Genomic DNA, 22,484 nt, shown 5'->3' on the forward strand with positions numbered 1-22,484 from the left:
ATATATATATATATATATATATATATATATATATATATGTATATATAAACTATATATTATATAATAAGTTAACTTATTAATATTAAATGTAATCAATATGCTGTTTGTCAATCCAGGGCTGTGTGCCGTCTCATCACCTGCTGAACGTCGCTACCATTTTGTTTATGACCTGAAGAACATGACTGAAGCACAGCGTCACTGCAGAGAGACATACAGCGACCTGGCCACCATACGGGACATGGAGGACGTGAACACCCTGAACACAATGGTGCATTCAAGCCAAATGGTGGACGACAGCTCTGTGAGTAATATTATATCAGTGACAGGAGGTCTGAAAGTTTTACATTCACACAAAGTCTGCAGATGAACTGTACTGAAGTATGTACTTGTACTTTACTTGAGTATAACCTCTTCCCATTCCTGCATAATTTGCCTAAAACGCCTATCAACCGCGTACCCAAAGTAAACTGACAGCTCTTATTGAACCATTGGGAGTACATGTATGGTTTTAGTCTCTATTGAACGGCAACACTCTGAAGTTTCTTCACAAACAGTCAGAATCACTGTAAGTGCTACTAGCATTGAGCTAATGCGTTTTCAGCACAGTGAAAGAGAAGCATTTTACTTCCGCCTAGATTTGTTTTGGCCAACAGATGGCAGCAGCTATCTATGGCTGGGACTGACAGGCCTGAAAAGACTCTCATTCCACAGCCAGCAGTCAGGACGCCTAGAATAAGTTAAAATTTGATGACAATACGACAGGAAATTGATATTTTAAACAGGAAATTGATATTTCACACATGGTTTACGAAGAGTCCAGCCGCGTAAAAACACATCAAATTTGAACTATATTTTATTTATGTCGACGTATGCTTAACTATATCATATCTAACCATTATCAACTTTCACAGATTCTTGAAAATTCCCATGAACCAGACTTTAGTCTTCACACTCTGTCCCAGGAACTTGACTCATGGTTTCTAGTTCAGGTTAGAAACTTTCCCAGCATTCAATCTGATAAATCTGCATATCCTTGGCTTCGTAATTTCATTGGCTATGTGCAGCCTGAGTTTGAACAGGATCTGTTGCGATTGGCTCGAGCTTTACCCAAAGAAGTGAGGCGGGCATTGTCTTTCAAAGCGGACTCTCGTTGGCTGTTCCAGACTGTGGCCGGGCTACAGAAGCTCCTATTGGGTCAAATGAGGTGTCAATCTAACCAGCGGAATGTAGGCTCCATTTTGCGATGAAAATCTCCGCTCTGTTGACACGGAACGTGAAGTTATGCCCGAAATATGATCGCGAATTATCATATCTGCTGGCTAATTTGAAATGATGCAACAGCCCCCCGTGGGTCTTTATGGACGTACTAATGTGTTTTGGACTAAATCTTTTACTGGATTCGATCGAGTGGACCCTTAGCCACCTAGCAAGACCGTTTTTGCTGGACTAGCATGCACAAGGGGGACGTTATGAATCGTAATCGGTGAGTCACGGCGATATTTTATCGGCTATTTTTGGAGTGCTTGTTTGACAGAGACGTTAACTGTACCTGCTGTTGTTATTGTATCTTGAAATGGTTTGCAGAAATCGAATTACAAGAACCGTAGCTTTCTAATGAGATATCACATTAATACTCATCGTTACAGGGCAGTTGTGTGCATAACACAAACATGCAGTTATCACTCTGACGGCCCGTGGCAAGAGGTATTAATACATTTCAGAGGGACATTTATGTGACAGATTTACAGATTAATATTTGAATCTACTTTAACATACTGATAATCTCTGCTTTATATTTGAAGCATTAATATCTCATCAAACAAATATCATCCGTGTAAAGGTATAGAGGAGTAATGATGCCAATGTTTGAAATGTTAGCACTGTTAGCTGTTAGCACTGTTAGCTGCTAGCATCGTTAGCTTCTAGCCGCCAGCTCAGCCATCACCAAGTTACGAGAAGCTTAGTCCATTATGAACAGCAGGAGTGATTACAGGAAGTAAAACCTGTTTCAATGTTCATATTAGCACCTGAATGCTATTGTTAGGTTAAGATTGGTTAGTAAAGATATCTAAAAGTCTATTTCTTTATATCACAATGAAACATTGCTTTCAGCAAGCCTGGATAGGACTGTACGATGACGTGGACAGCTGGAGGTGGTCACTGTCAAACACAAGTTTCTACAAACCCGGAGAGACAGAGTTCAGACGATGGTGGCCTGATATACCGAACAACTTCTACGGTGAAGAATACTGTACATATATGTATACAGATGGGTACTGGAACGACTACCCTTGTAATGAACGCTTTAAGCCAGTCTGCTTCGATGTCAGAGGTGAGAATATTAAAGCTACTACGAGAACCAGTCATCTTGTGTTGATTCTGTTGGTCCCCGTGGACATAAGTGGTAGTGTTTCAGAGCACCAGAGTCCCTTTAGAAAACCTCGGTCCTGCTCAGTCCTGGCTCTGGTTCTCCCGTGCCCCCTTCCAGCAATACAGCCTGGGTCTGTCCACGGTGGACCGGTCTCTGCTGGAGGATCTGGGTCTGTCCACGGTGGACCAGTCTCTGCTGGAGGATCTGGGTCTGTCCACGGTGGACCGGTCTCTGCTTTAACCAGTTAAAAGTTGCTCATGGTAACTGGAACTAGTCTCGGGCTACATGAATGTCATTTAAAGCAGATGAATGTGAGTCCTGCCTTCATGTCCCTGTGGGAGCAGGCTCATTAAGCAGCTTTGTATAATGTCTGTTGGAGGGAAAATAGCTCTGATGTGTCTTTATGAATGTGGGACTCAATGGACGCCTGCATGTTCATGTTCACACAGCTCTGTGTTGACTTCACCTTCATGCTGAGATTCATTAAGCAACAATACAACTGGTATGCATCCATGTTGTCTGTTATGGTGTCTCTTCACAGCACTTCACTCTGGTCTATTTTCAGGACTGAATGAGACATTTGTCCTCATTAAGAACACCATGACGTGGACTGAGGCCCAGAGCTACTGCAGAGAACACCACACAGACCTGGCCAGTGTGAGAAACATGGAAGAGATCCAGAAGGTCCAGAAGCTGGTAACCTCAGGACAATATGTCTGGATCGGCCTTTTCAGAGATGGATGGAAGTGGTCTGATGGAAGTGACTCCTCATTTAGAAACTGGAAAACTAGACCTACTGGTGTCTCTAAGACTTGTGCAGCAGCAGATTTTAGTGCCAATGGACAATGGGAGGGCTTGAACTGTGACGTCATGAGAGCGTTCATTTGCTACAGTGGTAAGCTATCATTCACTCAGTGTTTAAATGTGGATTTAGGTTTACTTTATTAGCAAACAGAGTTTAAAAATACAGAAAAATATCAAAAGTAGAGCAAAATAAAATCCATAAAAATAAAGTTATGGATAAAAACACATTGAATATGCAGATTAACTGCAGATGATAGAGAGTGATCGCCTCATTGATGCGAGAATGCTAACGCTAACACCATGCTAAGCTAAGGTTTTCTTGCACCAGCCATATTTAAAGATTGAGCTGATGGAGAATGACCATACTTTCTATTTTATCATTCAAAGTGTTAAAAATTCAAGGATGCAGATTATTATCAACCAGAAATGATGTGACTGATGAAGTTTGTTGGTTTTTTTTAGTTCCTGTTTCAATGCAAGTGATTAAAGTGAGGGTGCAGAACAACAGCTCGTCTCTGGATCTGAATGACGCTGTGGTGATGGAGAACCTCTTGAAGAAGGTACATCTTTCTAACATTAAAAACAGAACAACCAGGTGATACATGTGATTGAGTGGACTACTAAGAACAATGTAAATGAGCTGTGTGCAGTGCACACGTGTATACGTCACTATTGAAGGTAGACTTGTGTCCAAAGAACATGCAAACAACAAAGCTGTTCTAGTGGGAACCAGAGTTCTAAAGCAGAGCTTCCACATGAGGACAGTGTGAGAAAGGATGCAGGATGTAAATGAACAGCGTTTAGTGAAGACTTCTTCTCTGTCAGCGACATTCAGGAAGTAAATGTCTTTGTATCTCAGCTCAAACAGAGGCTGAAGGACCAGGGGCTGAATGACGACATCAAGCTGAGCTGGAAGAAGCAGTCGGATGGAAAAGTCTTCCACAAGGAAGAGAAGAAGACAAAGAAGAAGGAGACGTGTCCAAATAAAGATGAGCTTTAATGGTGTTTGAATCCACTCTGGTCAGAGGCTTCCTTTATCATCCTCCTCCTCCTCCTCTTCCTCTTCTTCTTCTTCCTCCTCTCAATCAATGGTAGAAAGTACCAAAGTACCTAAGTACTGACCCTTTGCTGTGAAGTAACGTCTTTACATTTCATGCTACTTTAGACTGTTACTCCACTACATTGATCTGTCAGCTATAGGTTCTACACTCTTAGAAATAAAGGTTCCAAACAGGTTCTTCCTGAAGGGCTGAGGTTCTACCCAGAACCATTTGCTTCTGAAGAACCTTTTCCTTCTTCAAGAGTTTCTGAAAGCACAGGTGTTAAAAAAAGCCAGAAATGTGGGTTGTGCTGCACCATGTCAGCCCCGGTTCTTTATCAATCTCATGAGGAACCCATAGTGAGTTCTAGATGGAACCTGTGGGATGCAAAAGGGTTCCTGGTGGAGACACGCAGGTGGGATCTTGTTTGCAACCTTAGAAGGTGGAAATGTTCTGCATAGAACCTCCAGAGAAGATTTTGGGTGAAACCGTGACACCATATGAGGGTTCTCTGTGGAACCTTTGGGTGGAAACTTTCACATATGGTTCTAGGTAAAACTATTTATGCTTCGTTTTAGGTAGAACCCTCTGAAAAGGTTCCAGGTGGAACCTTTAAAGGTGCATTAATGTTCTACTGGAAACGAGCTGAAGACCCCTCCATGGTTCTAGTTAGCACATTTGTTTCTAAGAGTGTAGTTTCTTTGCACACTTGGATATTTAATATAAAGTGTGTGATGAGCTTATTAAATATGATGCTTTGTTTTGTAGAATCTCAACCTGCTGCAGCGTTAAAATGCTACTTACATGTTAATCAGTAATAATGATCCAATAACATGTTTATGATAGTATAGCTCTCTATCAGAGTTCATTCTGCATCATGAGGACTGTTTCTCTTGATCATGAAGAACTTTGTTGTGTAATTCTAAAATGTAGGACTTGTTATTTGTAGTGTTGTGTGTTGTCATGGTGATAATGCTTCTTTTGCTTCAATAAAACATTTGAATCAGCTTCCTGTTTCACCACAGTTCTTCTTCAACAAGAACGCACAAGTTCATTTCTCGAGTAAAAGCAGGTCTACCAAAGAGCAGAGATCAGGGTTCACATCCTCGGTCCTGTCTGTGCTCAGGTTTAGGAAACAAATACCCGGTAGGCCTGTTCAGTGATCCTCCACTGTGGAGGACACAAGATTCCAAGGAAGGATTTCTGTTTCCCAGTTTGACGCCCAAATAGTCTAATTTAGTTTTACCGAGCAGATGCACTGGGACACAATTTTCATCCGAAATGTGTTTGATAATATAAAAATACATTAACTGTAGAATTAAGATAATTCTATCCTTGAGGAAAACTGAATATAAAATATGAATATATATAAACTGATGAAACTGTTTCTGCAGAATGCCAGAGCCGACTAGATACTGTAGTATCTTTGTTAGGTGTGTACGTGTCTACGTGTGTGTGTGTGTATGTGGGATGTGCCAATTATAAATACAGAAACATTCAAATTATTATTTTAATTTCTGTATTTTCTAGTTTCACTCCTGTATATTTGAATTTTCCTCTGTTACTGTACGTGTTGCTTGTTGAATGAGTCATTTCAACAGCACACATTCAAATAAACTGAGCAAACAAAGACGAACACTCTTCTGCTGCACACGGGAAGTGTTTTGATATGTTTTATAATGTTTTTAGTACATTGATATTTCCTTGTAGCTACAAAACTCAGAACACGATGAAGATGCACTTCAGTTATGTTATAACTAAATAACTTTGTAGTTATTTAGTGTGTCTTTGTGGTTATTTAGTGTCTCTTTGTAGTTATTTAGTGTCTCTTTGTAGTTATTTAGTGTCTCTTTGTGGTCATTAGTGTGTCTTTGTAGTTATTTAGTGTCTCTTTGTGGTCATCTTGTGTCTCTTTGTGTTTTGTGCAGTAGAAAAGGGATATGACGTACATCATGAGTAAACTGGTGCTGTACCTTGTCATAGTGTTTCTGAATAAGGTTGGCCTTCTCCACCAGCCTCTGTTTGCACTCTGCCAAACAGTCGTGGTAAAGCTGTTTGGCATCTTTGGCGCTTAGAGGCTCTGTGTTGTCCAGCCGGATGAGGAGCGGAGCCAGGATGTCCTCCTTCCACAGGGACATGTATGCTTTAGGGCTGCTGGGCGACAACCTGTATATGATAGGAGGCCAGATGAAAGTGCGTAGTCACTACGTGGTCACAGACAGTGTGGAGAGATGGTCGCTGAGGAGAGGAGGCAGCTGGCTCAGCTTCGCCCCTCTGCCTCGCCCCTCAGCCTGCCATGAAGCTTACTTGTTATATTTGAAGTTTAACACCTAAAAACTTGGCTCAGTAGTATTTATTTAACTTCCTTGTACATTTATAAATAAATATTTGATGTTAGAGAGAAATACTTTTCATGGGCTGTAAATCCACTGTGTGTAGATGTGGAGATACTGTGGCGCCCTCTAGTGGGGCAGCACTGGGAGAACACTTCATGCTCAGAATACTTTTCTTTTGTTTCATCTCTTTTAGTTTTATTGCTAATCACAGAAACCGATACAAATTTGGTACAGTCACACAAAGATGCTACACAGAGTGACTTTAAAGCAACTAAAGCAACCTCTGCTGTGTCTCAATTCTCATAAGGACAAGGACAGGTGGACTGAGCGAGCCAGGATGAAGTAGTCCAGGTACGGCTGCGGCACGGCGGTCCTCAACGGAGAAATCTACATAGTCAGACTGTGAGACTGTAGTCCTGAGTATTTGTTCTATATGAGAGCGAATGGAGCCCGATGATGTTGCGTGTGTTCTTCAGGTGGTATAGGGTGTGATGGAGAGGACTGTGTCACGTCGCTGTCTGAGCTCTGTGGAGATCTATGACCCAGAGACGGACACCTGGAGGACTGGACCGACCCTGCCCACGTCTTTACTCACCCTCCGAACCAACGCCTCTGACGTAGGAGCGGTGGAGGGCGAGCTCTACCTCTGTGGATACTACAAGGGGGCCGGTCAGTTAGTGAACGCCTCTCACTGATTTATTTGTATTCTTATTATCACACCTTGTTTTGTCTCTTAGAGAAGTTCTCCCTCATAAGTTTGACTTCATGGTGAAATAGCCTTTGCACAAAAACAAGGGACACTTTGTGTCTCCGTCAAAGTGAAAGGTGTCATATACAGGATTTGTCGGCCTCTAGTGGTGAGGATGCAGATTGCAATCAAGTGAAACTTCTACCATGTGCTAAACCTGTGGGTATAATGGTGTATTAGGGCTATTGTAGGAAAAATACATTTATTACTGAGCGGTCGAAGGGGGGTAATATTCTGAGAAAAAATACTTTTAGTTTTTTATTGTAAATTTATGATTTTATAATCTCGCGAATTTGTGATTTTTTTCTTGTAAATTGACACATCTCTGACAATATCCACATTTTCTTTCTCATAAATGAACGACTTTAATATATTATATTTAGTATGTATGTGTAGCTATGAACTCATTCTAAGGTAACGAAAACAACGTTTCTTATTTTCAGGTGATTATACACAAAAGAAAACAACCTCATGAATATCATATTTCACTCCTGTCAATACGTCCCCCTAAATGCTGCACACTGTTCCTTTAAGCAATCTTACTGATGAGCCAGTGTCTCTGGAAATTCGATTTTGGTTCAGCCATAACTTGCATACTTTCTCTCACGACTGCAGGCCGTCATGAGATCATCACCAAGGAGATTTTGGAAATGGACCCTGCAGACAATGTGTGGACGGTGGTGGAAAGAAGAGCAGCTGTGCATGACAGCTATGACGTCTGTCTGGTGGCGAACCTCAATCCTCGAGACCTCATCACACCATAATTCATCTCCGCCTGACTCTCAGCAACAACAATGCTCAGAGCCAGGATCTGTGGGAAAAGAGCTTCTGTCCTCTTAATCCTCATGCAGCTTTATCAAAACCTTGACTGAACTTAGCTAGTCTATAAGGATGTTAGTCTATAACTTCCCAACAACAAATCCTCATATCTTCACAACAAAGTGCTTTGTTTTAGGAAAATATAATATTCATGCGTTCTCATCCTCCACAGCTGTGGTTAAAGCTTGGTTTAGTTTATATAATTTAAAGCTTGGTTTAGTTTATAAACTACTCGTGGTCATGGTTAGAAGAAACCAGTGTTGTCTGTTGCCAGGAGACTGCAGCCTCTGGTGTCACACACTTCCTCCAGCTTTGCTTCATGGATCACATCACCAAACTAAACATTTTCAGCCTTTTAAAAGAATAGCTTGTCATTTGGGGGAATATGCTAATATCTGTTTCCCTCTGTTTCCAGTCCTTGTGCTAAGCTAAGCTAAGCTAACCATCTCCGGCTCCAGCTTCATATTGAACAGACAAATATGAGAGTGGTGTTGATCTTCTCTACTAACTGTCAGCAAGAACGCAAATAAGCATATTCCCCAAAATGTCAAACTATTTCTAGGTCCTCTATACTGGATCAAGAGCATTTATATGGCATCAAACAACTATCGTCTATGTAAAGATATGAAGGAGTAATGTCTACTAGCAGAGGATGGAGTCTGTCTCCCTCTGTGTGTGTGTGTTATCAGAGCTTCTCTGTGCTTTCTTTACATAGCTGGGTCAGCTGTGTGTTCATTTTGGTGAATGTTAGTCTCTTTGTTGTGCGCTGTTAGCACCGTCAGCTCACAGCCGCATGTTGAGAGCCGTGTAGAGGCAATCTATGCTCTGAAGTCCATATCGAGCACCTTTAAGCTGTAAAAGGTTTTTTTAAAGTGATTTTTTGAGCATTCTACCATCTGAAGGAATGATGCAGATTATCTTTAATAATTAATTAATCAACAGAAACTTACATCCAAAAGTTCACCTACAAACCAAAAATGAATTCTAGTAAATTGGACGTTAATTGCTTTTCATCCTTATTAAAGCGTATTACTGATCGGTAAAGCACAAATAAATGATTCACTGACTGTTACACTGACATTTCAGCCAACCTATAACGGAGTCTTTTTGTATGGTGGTCCTGTAACCCTACTTTATAATCACTTTTTGCATATAAAGTTATATGTGGGGTAATAAACAGACAGGTTTACCTGTTAAGTTGCCTTAGATCAGCCACCTTTTATCTAAATAAACCAAATGAATGCAACCCTGCATTCTCACCAACCACCACTACCTTCTCCTTCTCTCTGACTTCAAAGTCCTCCAGGATTTATGTTTCTTTCTGAGCTCACCGCATGATAAAGCATCCACCAACATGTCTGACTGAAGCTTTGATTCAGGCTGCGTGTCTGACCCGCATGACATTCCTCACATGCCTTCATCCCCGACAGATACAAGCAGCCTTCCGAGAACCCGCAATGATCCCAGTGACTGTGACGCGCCAGGATGTTGTCTATGAGCGAATTTTTCTTTCTTGGGAATGAGGAGGCTCCGCCCATCGCTCCGGACCATGTGGTTCCCCACATCGCTCCTGTTGCTGCTGTGCTGTCAAAGGGGAGGGTGAAGGAGGAGTGCTGCTCCCATGCATCCGATGGCTTCTCTGTGTGTGTCGACTGGTTCAGGGCTTTGATAACGAATCTATATGGGCACCTGCTGGGTCTCTAACTTTAGCTGCAGCTTGCGCAGTCATCAACGTAATTTGGGGGGGATGAGGGGGGTTCCAGTCCAGGTGAAAGGCTGCTCCTTCTGACAGGTGGTGCGCAAGAGAGGATGGGCAGACGCGAGGCGGACAGCAGAGGCGCGATGAGCACCAGCGACCGCTCCGAGCTCGGCTGCCTGCGGGACGCGGCGTCCACGGAGGAGTCCCCGAGGCCTGACAGCGCGGAGGCGGCGATGGAGGTGAAGAAGCACCAGCACAAGCACAACCTGAAACACCGCTACGAGGTGATGGAGACTCTGGGGAGAGGCACGTACGGCAAAGTGAAGAAGGCGGTGGAGAGAGCGAGCCTGAGGACGGTGAGTGTTGGAGAACATCAGGAAACTGCGTGCCTGAGGATGCTCTCTTTAAATAGATATATATTTAATATGCACATGATGATGTGCATGAACCTGTTTGTGAAAATGTTTGATATCTTAAACTTGTTTGTGCACACATCTTTATTGCTGCTCCAAGAATATTAAATATTAATTTGGACGTGAAGTTAAGATCCTGTGTGTGTGTGTGTGTGTGTGTGTGTGTGTGTGTGTGTGTGTGTGTGTGTGTGTGTTTGTGTTTGTGTTTGTGGGTGAGCTCATGTGCTGATGCCGACCCAGTTCTTGTTTCCTGTGCTGCCAGGCTGAGATGCCTTTGGTCTGACTCACTCAGCACTAAAACAAAGGGATAAAATACTACAATAGGACTCCTCCAGGAGGAGACGGACCCTCTTTACCGGAACACAACCACACACACACACACACACACACACACACAGAGTCATAATATCATGTTTCTGTATTCAGGTTAAAAACAGAACGTGGGTTCAATGTCTGCAGTCCGATTTTAATCCCACTGAGCACAAAGAGACAGATAAACCCGTCAGCCTCAAATCCCTCTTCTCGTGTCTTTATAGTAAACAAACATGCTGTAATAAGGATAATCTTCACATTGTGGAAGTGAGACCGGCATTATTCCTTTGGCTGCTTTCACTTTAACTCTGAGAGAAGAGAGTAAAGGACAGACAGCAGGAAGAATATACAGAGAGAGGAGAGAAATAGCTGTGTGTGTGTGTGTGTGTGTGTGTGTGTGTGTGTGTGTGCGTGTGTGTGTGTGTGTGTGTGCGTGTGTGTGTGTGTGTGGGACAAGGGGAAAATGCTGAATTCTTTGAGCCTGTAGCCAGCACATACCAAGGATTCTTTGAAACAAAACGGACATTATTTTTGGAAACAACAGCAGGGGGCTGTTGTTTGAGGAGGAGACAGTTTTAGAGACGAGAAGGAGGAAAGAGAGGAGAAAGTAGGTTTGACGTTAGGGTAAAGTGTTGACTTGAGATTGTCCCTGAGTTGTTGTTGACTAATGCACAGGATGAAATGGAAGGAAAGGATGATAAAGTTAAGGTATGCAGGGTCACTAATCTGAACTATAGCTCACTTGTGGCTGCAGAGCCTCGACAGTAAGGCGGTACCAGGTTGCCGTTTGCAACCATTTTGACAAATTTGGCCACCGGTTCATGGCTTTTCACTGCCATCAGTGGCAACAATTTTTAAACATATAAACAAAGTAGAAACAGCAAAACAGGCTCCCCAAAATAAATAGATGTTGTGATACTTGTTGAATTAGTGATATTGTGTGCGTCGGTGCGTTTACTCTCGTGTGCGCACAGGCATCGTTTCTTCAGAGGCGATGGCGACGCAAAGAACCAGATGAACCTGAGAAACAAAACGGAAATCTGGGAAGATGGGCAAGCTAACTAGTTAACTAGCGTGCTCTGGAGATGGACAAGCTAGCCAACTAGCTACACATCTGGTTTGGCTGTAGCATTACAACATGCTCCTCCACTGCACACATTCTCTCATAAAGCAAAAGAATATCTGATTACGTCTGCATGACTCACACACACTTAGCTACTTACGTTTCCCTCCATCCATCCTGTTACACTTTGGCATTTTTTGGCAGATATCGCACACGCAGCACATTATTTGGATGAACAATGAGACATTGTTAGTTAGAAGGATGCTTTAGAGGTCCTATTGTGACGCATGCACAAGGGTGAGATCATTCACGCACATAGACACTTCCTCTGCACACACGTGCCCCTTTAAACAACGCTCTTAGTGCCCTGAGGGCTGAACAATGCCCAGTGTGTGTCTCTCCTCTCCGTGCTCTACTCATCTGGCCTTAATGCCCAGTCACAGCTGAGATGGACAGTAAAATACAATCTGTTTTTGCCCTGAGGCTGCACTTTGACATACTTTATCCATTCCTTTCACCTGTCCTGTTACCTGCCGCCTTCCTCTTCCATGCTCCTTATTTCATACTCTCCCCTTCCTTTTGACATGTGGCTTTCCCAGCCATCAGGTATTTAGGTCAGAAATCATTCACGAGCATGTGAGCTAACACACGATGATAGTTCCCCAACCACTGAATATCTGCAGCCTAATCTCTGACCAAGCGCCCAGTACCCCTGCCCATCAGTCTGGACTGGAATGTCTGCTGATGTGATGGAAATCCTCATACTTCAGCACTTGTTCCCAAAAAACCTGAATATTCTCCTTCGCTGGTCAGCGTCACATCCGTTGTAGAAGGTCAGCTCAGTCCCGAGAGTTCCCTGGAGTGTGTTTGTGTTGCGTAACCACTGAGGTTGATGGAGCGTGTGAATTTTATCCTCCGATGTCTCGTAGACATTGTTTTTTTCCCGGCAGCTGAGAATGCTGGAGTGGTGACCCCTGCTAGCTATTAGGAACATTATATGGTTTGACAGAATTATATAGAGTATGACCAATGAATACACGACTAAAGAATATTAGTCAATTAGGGGACAGCTTAATGTCAACCATTACAAAGTAGTCCTGTAGCCTCGTCATCTGCACATTATATCAAAGCTTTGTTGTCCTTCTTTCAGTTTATTTCTAAAGAGGACACCCTGATGTCTGTTTATTTGTCTGTCTCTGTCTCTGTCTCTGTATGGAGCCAGTCTGGTGACAGTAACTCTATCCAAAGAGGTTTAGGGGCTCATGTTGTTTGTTTTGGTGTGTATGTGTGTGTTGGGTGGTGGGGGGGTTACATCAGGGTACCGTGAGTGTTTGGGATTAATGAAACAGTGTGAACAGTGCAGCTGTCAACCTTCTGCCTCTGAGCATGCTCAGATCACAGAGGATCTGCTCTCACACATCCAGCCCTTAAAACCCACATAATCACCTCTAATACCCACAGAGTGAGTGTATCATTGCATCAACAGTATGTCTTTGTTTCCATGCATGGCTTTATGCAAGTAATACATCAACTATGCTTTTACCATTGTTTATCCACTGTTTTGAAAGACTTGAGTTGTGAGGGAGGTGAAGGGGGAAAGTTACTACATGGAACTTTCATTTTGTGTTGATGTTGGCGGTCCCTGTGGACTAAAGTGGTAGTGTCTCTGAGCACCAGACTCTTTAGAAAACCTCATTTTACTGCAGCAGGGTCTGACAGTCTGCCCCTCTCAGTCCTGGTTCTGGTTCTCCCGTGACTCCCTTGCCTCCAGCGGGTCCAACAACAGTCCTGGGTCTCCAGCAGCGTGGTGTCGGATCTGGGTCTGTCCACGGTGGACCAGTCTCTGCTGGAGTCTGAGCTGAAGGAGTTTCTGGTGAACCTGCATGAGTTCATCTGGTTTCACCAGAATCCGACCCGGTGGCTCCGATGACGAGCATTAAGAATAACTCTATAGAAACAGACCATCTTCTCTCTGATCGGTCTCTTTACTGATGGAGGTCTGATAGAGGATCAGGACTACACTGAGACTGGTTCATATAGAGGATCAGGACTACACTGAGACTGGTTCACAACTAGTTAAAAGTTCCTCACAGTAACTCTAACTAGTGCGTCTTCGTTCTCAGGTAGCGATCAAGTCGATCCGCAAAGAGCACATCACAGACGACCTGGACAGAATTCACATCCAGAGAGAGATCGAGATCACGGCCTCGCTGAGGCACTCCAACATCATACGCTTCCACGAGGGTGAGTCTGCAAACACAACCAAACCAAGACAAGATGACCTCTAGACCAAATGTGAATCATTATTTAGTCACATCACCAGACAGATGTTTGGACTCTGAATGTTCCAAAGAAAGTTCCATGAGACAAAGTCATGCAGATTTAAAATAATAATCCGTGATTTACTGGACAGATTACTGGTGCTGTGAAATGAAAGTGTGTCATGTATCACTCTAGAACCCAGCATAAAGAGTTATACTGAGAACCATCTGTGAAAGGCTCCACCCAGAGCCCCCTATGAGAGGTTCTATGGAAAACCCTTCTAGGGAGGTTCTATCCAAAACCTTTCCACCTTTTAAGGGTACTAAAAAGAACTTACTCTTCTACCAAGAACCCTTTCAAGGGTTTCGTTGAGAATCCAACCAGGGCGTTCTGAGGAGAAACCTTTTATAGTCCAGGGGTTGTATCCAGAACCCACGCTGTGGGTTCTACAGAGAACCTTTTTTATATTCATTGGGTTTTATCTAGAACCCTAAAGGACTAATGTGTTGCAGTGCATCCCACAAAAGTCCTAGTTCACAATCACAGTTTTTCGGGGTGTCTGGTTCTGGATATTAGGCGTTCCCCTTTAACAGCAATGCTTTCAACAATCCTTGAAGAACTCTTTCTTCCAAAACAGTGTTCTTCGAATGAAAATGGTTCTTAATGGAACCCTTAGTCTCACAAAGAACTCCTGAAAACCCCTTTCTTCATCAAGTGACCAACAGTGTGCACTATTTCTGGTTCCTTCTTGGTTTAAATAGATGCTCAACTCGTATCAACACATTTGCATAACACCGTCCGGTGACTGTTTCCTGTGCAGTGTTTGAGAGCCGGGATAAGATCGTGATTGTGATGGAGTTCGCCAGCAGGGGAGAGCTGTACGACTACATCCAGGAGAGGAGGCGACTGCCTGAATCGGAAGCCAGAAGCATCTTCAGACAAATCACCTCTGCTGTCCACTACTGCCACAAGGTTTGCACACACACACACACACACACACACACACACACACACACACACACACACACACACACACACACACACATACTGTAGATACACACGTACTTCCTGCACTTGGATTTCAGTATAAATTCAGGAACCACGTGGAGGCGCGTGCTGAATCGCATGCTTGCGGTTATTTAACTGTGCACAAGCGAATACAGTTCTGTTAAATCCACTAAATCCTGATCCTAATACTGCAGGAAAACTTGACTTGCGTTTTCAGATCTCTCTGGGTTAAGAGCGCGTTAAGCCTGGATTTTCTTTTTCACAGTCACACACTGACACATTGATCAAACGCGTTGCCATCCTCCCCCCCTCCACACCTCTGTAAAACCCTGTTTGTTTGGTTCCTTGCTTTTTTTATTGTTGTGTACATAAAACCAACAGCCGTGAGGATCTGTGCCTCGCAGTCAGCTGAGCCGGACATGAAAGAAATGTTTTTGTTTTCATATCATTCTTATTTTGGCATCTTGAATTTAATGTGAGGGATTCACAGAGAAGCCAGAGATTACCATTCAGCTCCTGTAGTAGACGGGGAGGTGGATTTTGTGCTCCTTAAATGCCCTCAAGTATTGTCCCAAAATAGACATGAATGTTCCAGCATGAATGAATTATTGAATGTGCCTCTGAGGTATGCAGGGGACATTGGGGGGGGGGGGGGGGGGGGTAGAATGAAAATAATTCAGTCATTTTCTTTGGTATTTTTTGTTGCTATTCTCCGAATCTGTTCATTTAAATGTAGCAAAGAATAATAACGTGGTTAACCACAATCATTTTTGTCTTCTGATTTACTTTCTGTGCCTTACACACACACACACACACACACACACACACACACACACACAGGCCTACATACTGTACATACTGTGCACAAAACATCGTCTAAGGTCAAGGGTTCATTTCCTCCGCTGAAGTGGAGGATGTCATTAACTGCAGAGAGGACGGAGGCTATGCTGGCTCATTAGGCTCATTAGGCTCATTTGGCTCATTCGGCTGATTAGGCTGATGAGGCGCTGGCTTTAAGAGAAACTCACAGCTGCAGCTGGAGCGTTTCTGGGTGGTCACAGTTATTCATCAGTTATCTATAACGATTGTCTCTTCTTATGATCTACCAAAGATACAGAACCATTATGGGCCGTTCACATGTTGTGTTTAATAACGCTTGAATAATGCTTACATCGTTTTAACCAAGGTGCTTGGGTGGGTTTGCGCGACTGTCTCGCCCGATGATGAAGCTGCGGTAATGTAGCAGTAAGCCTCGCTGACTAATCTACACTAAGATAAATGAATTTCCAGCAGCATAAATCCCTCACAGGAGCTTTGCTGCTTGATTTGTTTGGGACAGTTTTTCTGACCTTTAAACCGGTTGTTGTGACGTCGTTGGACTTAAAATATTCCGTGGGACGGATCATAAAGATCCGCTTATCCAATATTTACGGAAGAAAGACAAGACATCTTCCAACTCTGGTTGTTCCTCGTCACATGACATGCGGTGCACGCTGCAGCGTTCCAAAAGTTGGACTTATTTTTTATCTCGAGGCGCAGCCGGCTAACCCTGAGAAATAGAGGCTTGGGAACGCTTGAGCACGCCTTCTGCACGTCTACATTGGCATCAATGGATATGAGGGTGCAAAAAAAGGTAGACGGCCCCTTACAAGCTCCGCCAATGGTTTGAAATGGTTTACACTTCCTGTCTCCCAAGTAAAATATTGTAAACATGAGTTTATGGTCTCAATCTCTAGTTTCTTCTTCAACACAGCATGATGTTCATTTAGTACATTATGGTCCATTTAGAGTCAAACAGACCATAAAGCAGGGGATGCTTTATGGTAATAGGCGAAAAAGATCCCAGGTAGCGATGGGCTTAATCCAAGATGGTGATGGCCAAAACACCGAACTAGAGGCTTCATAACATCAGTCCACAAACCAATGGGTGACGTCACGGTAATTACCTTCCACTTCTTATATACAGTCTGTGGATTTACTACGTATTCAACGTCGGGGAAACTCTTAAAGTGATAGTGATCCTGCAGCGCTTTTCCTCCCATCGACCCTCCGGTGTAGTCTTCCTCACTGGGCTCCACAGCGGTCTCGACTCTGTGGCCTCTCGTGGGCCACCAGGTGCTTCATGCCATCAGACGAATCAACCCAAACAAAGCACTTCATTAAACATTCTGTCTCAGGGCCCTGCAACACAAGGCCCGAGTGGAATGTTGATGGTGATAAAATTATAAATGAAAGGCAAACGCTACGTGCAATCCAGGCTGGGTTTATATTATTACCTTCAGACCCTTCAGTCTTAATGTTCGCATGCAGAGAGGAAACATCTAACTGTTAACGGGAGGGAGGAGCAGCACAGGAGCTCATGTGTTCTCCGCTCTCTTGCAGAACGGCGTTGTGCATCGAGACCTCAAGCTGGAGAACATCCTTTTAGATCAAGATTTCAACGTGAAGGTAAGATCCACGCACACTGAGCCTTCATGTCGCTTTCACGAGAACAAAACCGTGACAATGATGCATGTTTCAGGAAAGATAAATGAGACCAGATCTTTGTCCCTGGATGAAAAATAGAAAAGTCTTCTGACAAAAGCATTGTTGGCCCGAGCATGAAATACATCTTTCATTAATGGATCATCCGTAGACCTCCGATTGCTTTTGTGGTGGAACATGAAGGCATAGACCTTTAGCAGCTTCACACCGTGCTGCTGGTAATGGATTATCTCACCAGCTCCCAAAATAAAATACAAACAAAGTGCACATTCAGAGCATACATTGGATCACTTTCAGACCACAGTCATTTTAATGTGTTGTTCATCCACGCACACTGAACCAGCACCAGCATACTGCCAGGTCTTATGAAAGAACCCAGGGGGTCATTTTTGCCTTATTTGGGTATCGCTCTCCTGAGGGAGCTGTGCACGGCCGAGGGGAAATGCCGGGAATCCAGTGGCAATCGCACCGTTAATATAAGTTGGCTCCGTCTGTCCATCAAGAGGAAACACGATGTGCAGAGGCCCTTTAAAGAGGGAAAGAAGAAGACAGGCACAGCTATGACACAATGTTTGTCTTTGTCACTTTTGAAGTCACAGACGGATTATGATTTAAAAATATACAAAAAATAAATTGTCCTTTAATGCAGTCATTCCCAAAGACTGGCTCGGGATCCACACAAGTGTCGCAGGAGATTAAATATGGTTCGCCAAATAAATGTGCAGAATTTCCCCCATGATCTTTTATTCAACGTTTCTATCTGCAGTACACATTTGAGCCACATGTGGGAGCCTGAATGTTTATGTTGTTCTGATAATTGTAGCCTATTTATAACAATGAATCTAATAAGAAAGGCTGGCGTACATTCTGTTTGCTTTACTGATGAGAGGAAACAAACAAGAACCTGTTAACTCTGCCTGAATGCATTTATTTGGTCTTATTTATTAAGTATTTAACATGTGTATATGTTTTCAATAACACGTGGATTAAACAAAGTTGTTAATCTCTCTCTTGTTTGTTATGGTGACAAAACACGTCAGTGGGGGCCGTAAAGTGACGTCGCAGTTTTCTGGAAAGAGAGCGGCTCAGGAAGCGGATAGCTGGATAGTTAGCGAGGTAGCTTGTCCTTGTCCAGCCTGCTGTTTGGCTCATTTTCTGTAACCAGTGTAGCATTAATGAATGGTGGAGTTAGCAAGCTAGGTAACTAGCCAGCTGTCCGCTAGTTTGCTAACTAGCTTGCTACTTGCATAAAATACGCCGAACAAAGTTGTCACTCATCTGTTGATCGCAATGAACTTTCTTACGAGAGTTTGGATGAAGCATTAAATTGTTTAAATATACTCATTAACGGTTCTTCTCTACTGTTGGTTTAGTCGTTACCAGAAAACCTCAAGTTTATACGGAAGTTAGCCACATGACAGCGGTACACATAACAATGGCCGCCGCCCTGACTATCCTGCTACGTTGACTTGAATCGGAATGTCTTTTCTACTCCTATTCTATTTATACTGCAGGACACACACACACACACACACACACACACACACACACAGACGGTAGCTTGCAGAAGGTAAAGCTGTATAAACGGCCCAACTCACATTCTCAGTCTACACATCATTATTGCCGCCACACGTGTAATATCAACAGTGAGCTGGCTTGTATACACAATGTCATCTTCCATCTGTGAGGTCTCTGTTCCACGGAAATAAAGCTGTCGCTCTGAGTATTTTTAACACCAGAGGGGCCGATAGCCGGCTGGCGCTCGTGTGCATAATCTGTCCCGATAGAGAGGAGCCTCGGTATGTCTGCGAATCGCAGCCTCGAGTGAGTGATTGTTCCGTTACGTGAGCGTGAGCAGCCTGATGTTTTTGGCCCTCTCCTCTTTCCTCGCTCACACTTTGACTGGCACAAGCTTGGCATACCTATTTTTAGCTCCTTTAAAAGGAATTGTTTTCAATTTGTTACTGCTTTTGCCACACGGCTGACAGTTTGCAGCACGTACTCACTGAAAAGGAATCTGGATTGCGTGAGGAGCCGGTGTGTGTTGAAGTGAATGAGCGAAAAGGGTTCAGTGCTAACTGATTAGTCCAGAATGTTATCTCGTTAAATAGTTTGAACACACAGATACACATGTTGGACAGCTAACCATTGGAATATATGTTAGTGTTAACGCCACTCCTGTTGGGGCAGTATGTTAGTGTGACTGTTCCTCTTGTATTACTTGTCTAGTTTCCACAGAAGCAGCAGTAACAAGAGACACAACATACACACTCAAACTGTATTTTCCGTCCTCTCTTTCTCTGCAGCTGGCTGACTTTGGCCTTTCCAATCATTTCCAGAGGGGCACTCTTCTGCAGACGTACTGTGGAAGTCCTCTCTACGCTGCCCCGGAGATAGTGAAAGGACTGCCCTACCAGGGGCCGGAGGTGAGTCAACACACTTTGGGCCTCGCTGGTTTCACAATGCACCAAAACCAACCAAAAACCGTGAAGTTGTAGGCCGTGAAACTGTGGGATCGCCACTACGAGCGCCACCTTTAGTGTTACACATGATTTGATCTTTTTTTTAATAAACAGATGTGTACATAATGCTGCAGGGATAGCATATTTGTGCAGGCCAACGCAGAAGGTTAGCATAGCAATGGTTCCCACGACAAAAAGCCGACGGGATTTTTTTCCAGAAAAGTAAGATTTATAGCAAACAAACGTTTCTGATACTTTCACGTTTAGTTCATCAAGATAATCTGCATAATCGTTTTTGATGGTGTGAATTCCTGCAGCTTTAAAGCACTGATTTTGAACCCCAGTAAATGGGTCTGGAAGATTTTATAAAATGTCAAAGCCTGAATTTGTTTTTTCGTTTAGATTCTCGTGCATGACGTGTGTTTTTGTTTTGCTGCAGGTGGACTGCTGGGCGCTGGGCGTGTTGCTTTACGCGCTGGTGTACAGCAGCATGCCGTTCGATGGGGCCAGCCACGCCTCGCTCACAGAGCAGATCAGCCAAGGCCGCTACCGCAGACCCCACCCCCCCTCGGGTAACCCATCACGACGTCCACGTCTCCATCAGCATTATATTTCTATTCATGCATGTTGTTCTTACTGGTGTCCTATAAATAACCGCTGACTCTGTTGCCCTTCCAGACGCCTGCGCTCTTATCGACTGGTTGTTGGCGGTGCGCGTGGACGAGAGGGCTACGATAGAGGACGTGGCCAACCACTGGTGGGTGAACTGGGGTTTTGAAGAGAGTGTGTGTGATTGCCCTTCACCGCCACACCAAGAATGCCCCTCCCCCCTGCTGGCTCGCTACATCGACTGGCGGAATCGGGTCGTAGCCACCAGCAACATGGCCGTCGACCCGGCATGCCCATCCTCAGACTCCTCCTGTCCGCCTCAGCTCTCGCCCCACCCCTTTTACTTCAGCTTACCTTTGAGGAGCGATCGTGCAGTAGGAGGAGGAAGGGTACGAGGGGCAATGTCAAGCCTGAGGAAGTCACGCAAGGAGAATACAATTCCGCAGACTTCACTGGGAGCTTGTGGCGTTGGTGTTTGTGCAACAGCTGCCTCCTCCGCTGCGATTTCCTCCACTTCCACCGTTGAAAGAAAGAAACCCAAAAGTATCCTGAAACCCCAGAGGAGTTTTGACTCAGTCTTTCCCAGCGCTCCTAAAGAAAACCCCTCCTCCCAACCTTGTAACGCTGCTCCCCAGCCTCATCGATCACACACACTTGCCCACATACATGCTGATGTGCTGTCCACCAGCCTGCCGCCTCCCTCGACATTCAGTCAACCCTCATCCAAAATGCCCAAGAAGGGGATACTGAAGAACTTGCACGGAGGGGAGTCGGGTCATGGCTCGACCTCAGACGTGGGGATCTCTGAGGTTAAAGACGGAGGGCATGCAGGTGATTTGTGCTCCCACAAACACTCTTGTCTCCCAGCGGCAGAAGACAGCCCCACCATGCGCACAGAGGCGGTGAGAAGAAGGAAGGGAATTCTGAAACGCAACGGCAAGTTCTCTCGCAGTCTGGATCTTCCCGATGAGCTCCGCTCAGCGCCCGCGATGTTCCCGGAGGCCCTGCAGCAGCTCCTCTGGGCCACAGGGGGCGCCGAGGGACGCCGCAGCCGTCCCTCCAGCGTGGTGAGCGAGGACAGCCTCTTCTCCTCCGATTCCTTCGACCTCCTGGACCTCAGCGCCCAATCGCGTCGCAGGTTCTTCTCCCGGGGGAGGCGGCACAGCGCCTGCAGCTCCGAGGAGGACCTGGAGCAGCTGAGAGCCGAGGCGGACGGAGTCAGCGGGGACGGCGGAGGACAGAAGGAAATGCTAACATGAGCATGAGGAGCGACGGAGACATGAAAAGTTGGGTTGGACACCAGCTCCTTTGCTTCACTTGTCCGTGATTGTCAGTGCCTGCTGTCTTGAGAAGACTTTAATGAACTCTGGACAGGTTGCATCTCGAGAACGAGGACTCTGCCGTGCGTTTGTACTGCCAATGTAAAGCTCCATGTACTTGGTGTATTTGTCTGTAATGATAAATGGAACTGTATTCTGAAAGAGAGTGACTAGACCGACACCTAAAGGGAATCCAGTGTCTGCCAACATTTTGAGATGAGTCTATTTAATGAACTTACTCTGACCTCACCTGAACCTCTAATCAGATGAGTCTTGAACATCTTGAGTCTGGATGCTGCCATCTGGTAAAGTTCGGGCCTGTGTCCACACAGCGTCTCAATTGTTCCCAATGAGGAGAGAGCGCATGAGGCCGTCTAGAGGAAAGAACGTTCCACCCAGCATCTTCATTTCTCAGCACGCCGCCTTTTTTTGTGCAGCCGCTCCGACATATTTACGCCTATATGACGTTATTTTGAGTGTTGATGGAGCTGCTGCAATGTTAGCTTAGCCTAGCACCAATCGATCCAAAACTCCATTCAGAAAACAAGTATTTTAAAAGTTGTTTGCTTGTCGTCTTGCGGAGAGAACAAACAAAACATGAATTCAGACTTTTTACAAATCGGCATCATTATGTAGTTATTTTGGCATCTCTTTTTGTCCGTTGAATGCAATTAAATCACAGCAAATTTGTTTATTTTGGGTTCATACAGCTGTAGTCAACCAGTCAACGTGTGG

At 44.4% G+C, this 22,484-nt stretch overlaps 2 protein-coding genes across 2 annotated transcripts in view; both read left to right on the forward strand.

Annotated features, from left to right (window-relative positions):
- LOC116400333 (macrophage mannose receptor 1-like) overlaps positions 1-5,125 on the forward strand; it is a 5,537-nt gene extending 412 nt beyond the window's left edge. The window contains exons 2-6 of the mRNA XM_031878116.1: positions 117-301; positions 2,113-2,332; positions 2,937-3,266; positions 3,638-3,735; positions 4,035-5,125. Of these exons, the coding sequence (XP_031733976.1) occupies positions 117-301; positions 2,113-2,332; positions 2,937-3,266; positions 3,638-3,735; positions 4,035-4,175 (974 nt within the window). The 3' untranslated portion in view covers positions 4,176-5,125. The remainder of the gene's footprint in view (positions 1-116; positions 302-2,112; positions 2,333-2,936; positions 3,267-3,637; positions 3,736-4,034) is intronic.
- A 4,533-nt stretch (positions 5,126-9,658) lies between these two features.
- Positions 9,659-22,284, forward strand: LOC116400337 (NUAK family SNF1-like kinase 1). Its single transcript, XM_031878121.1, has 7 exons — positions 9,659-10,173; positions 13,729-13,849; positions 14,688-14,839; positions 17,258-17,323; positions 19,666-19,785; positions 20,261-20,393; positions 20,500-22,284. The coding sequence occupies exons 1-7, from the start codon at positions 9,928-9,930 to the stop codon at positions 21,687-21,689; spliced, it is 2,028 nt and encodes a 675-aa protein (XP_031733981.1). The 5' UTR covers positions 9,659-9,927; the 3' UTR covers positions 21,690-22,284.
- The last annotated feature ends 200 nt before the right edge of the window (positions 22,285-22,484 follow it).

The sequence above is a fragment of the Anarrhichthys ocellatus genome, unplaced genomic scaffold (genome assembly GCF_004355925.1).
Source record: "Anarrhichthys ocellatus isolate YVR2014 unplaced genomic scaffold, GSC_Weel_1.0 scaffold162, whole genome shotgun sequence".
NCBI classification, from domain to species: domain Eukaryota; kingdom Metazoa; phylum Chordata; class Actinopteri; order Perciformes; family Anarhichadidae; genus Anarrhichthys; species Anarrhichthys ocellatus.

Coding starts and splice junctions, on each gene's coding strand:
- LOC116400337 (XM_031878121.1), top strand. CDS start 9,928: ATGGGCAGACGCGAGGCGGACAGCAGAGGCGCGATGAGCACCAGCGAC. Junction 13,850..14,687: donor CATCATACGCTTCCACGAGG/GTGAGTCTGCAA, acceptor TTTCCTGTGCAG/TGTTTGAGAGCCGGGATAAG. Junction 14,840..17,257: donor CTGTCCACTACTGCCACAAG/GTTTGCACACAC, acceptor GCTCTCTTGCAG/AACGGCGTTGTGCATCGAGA.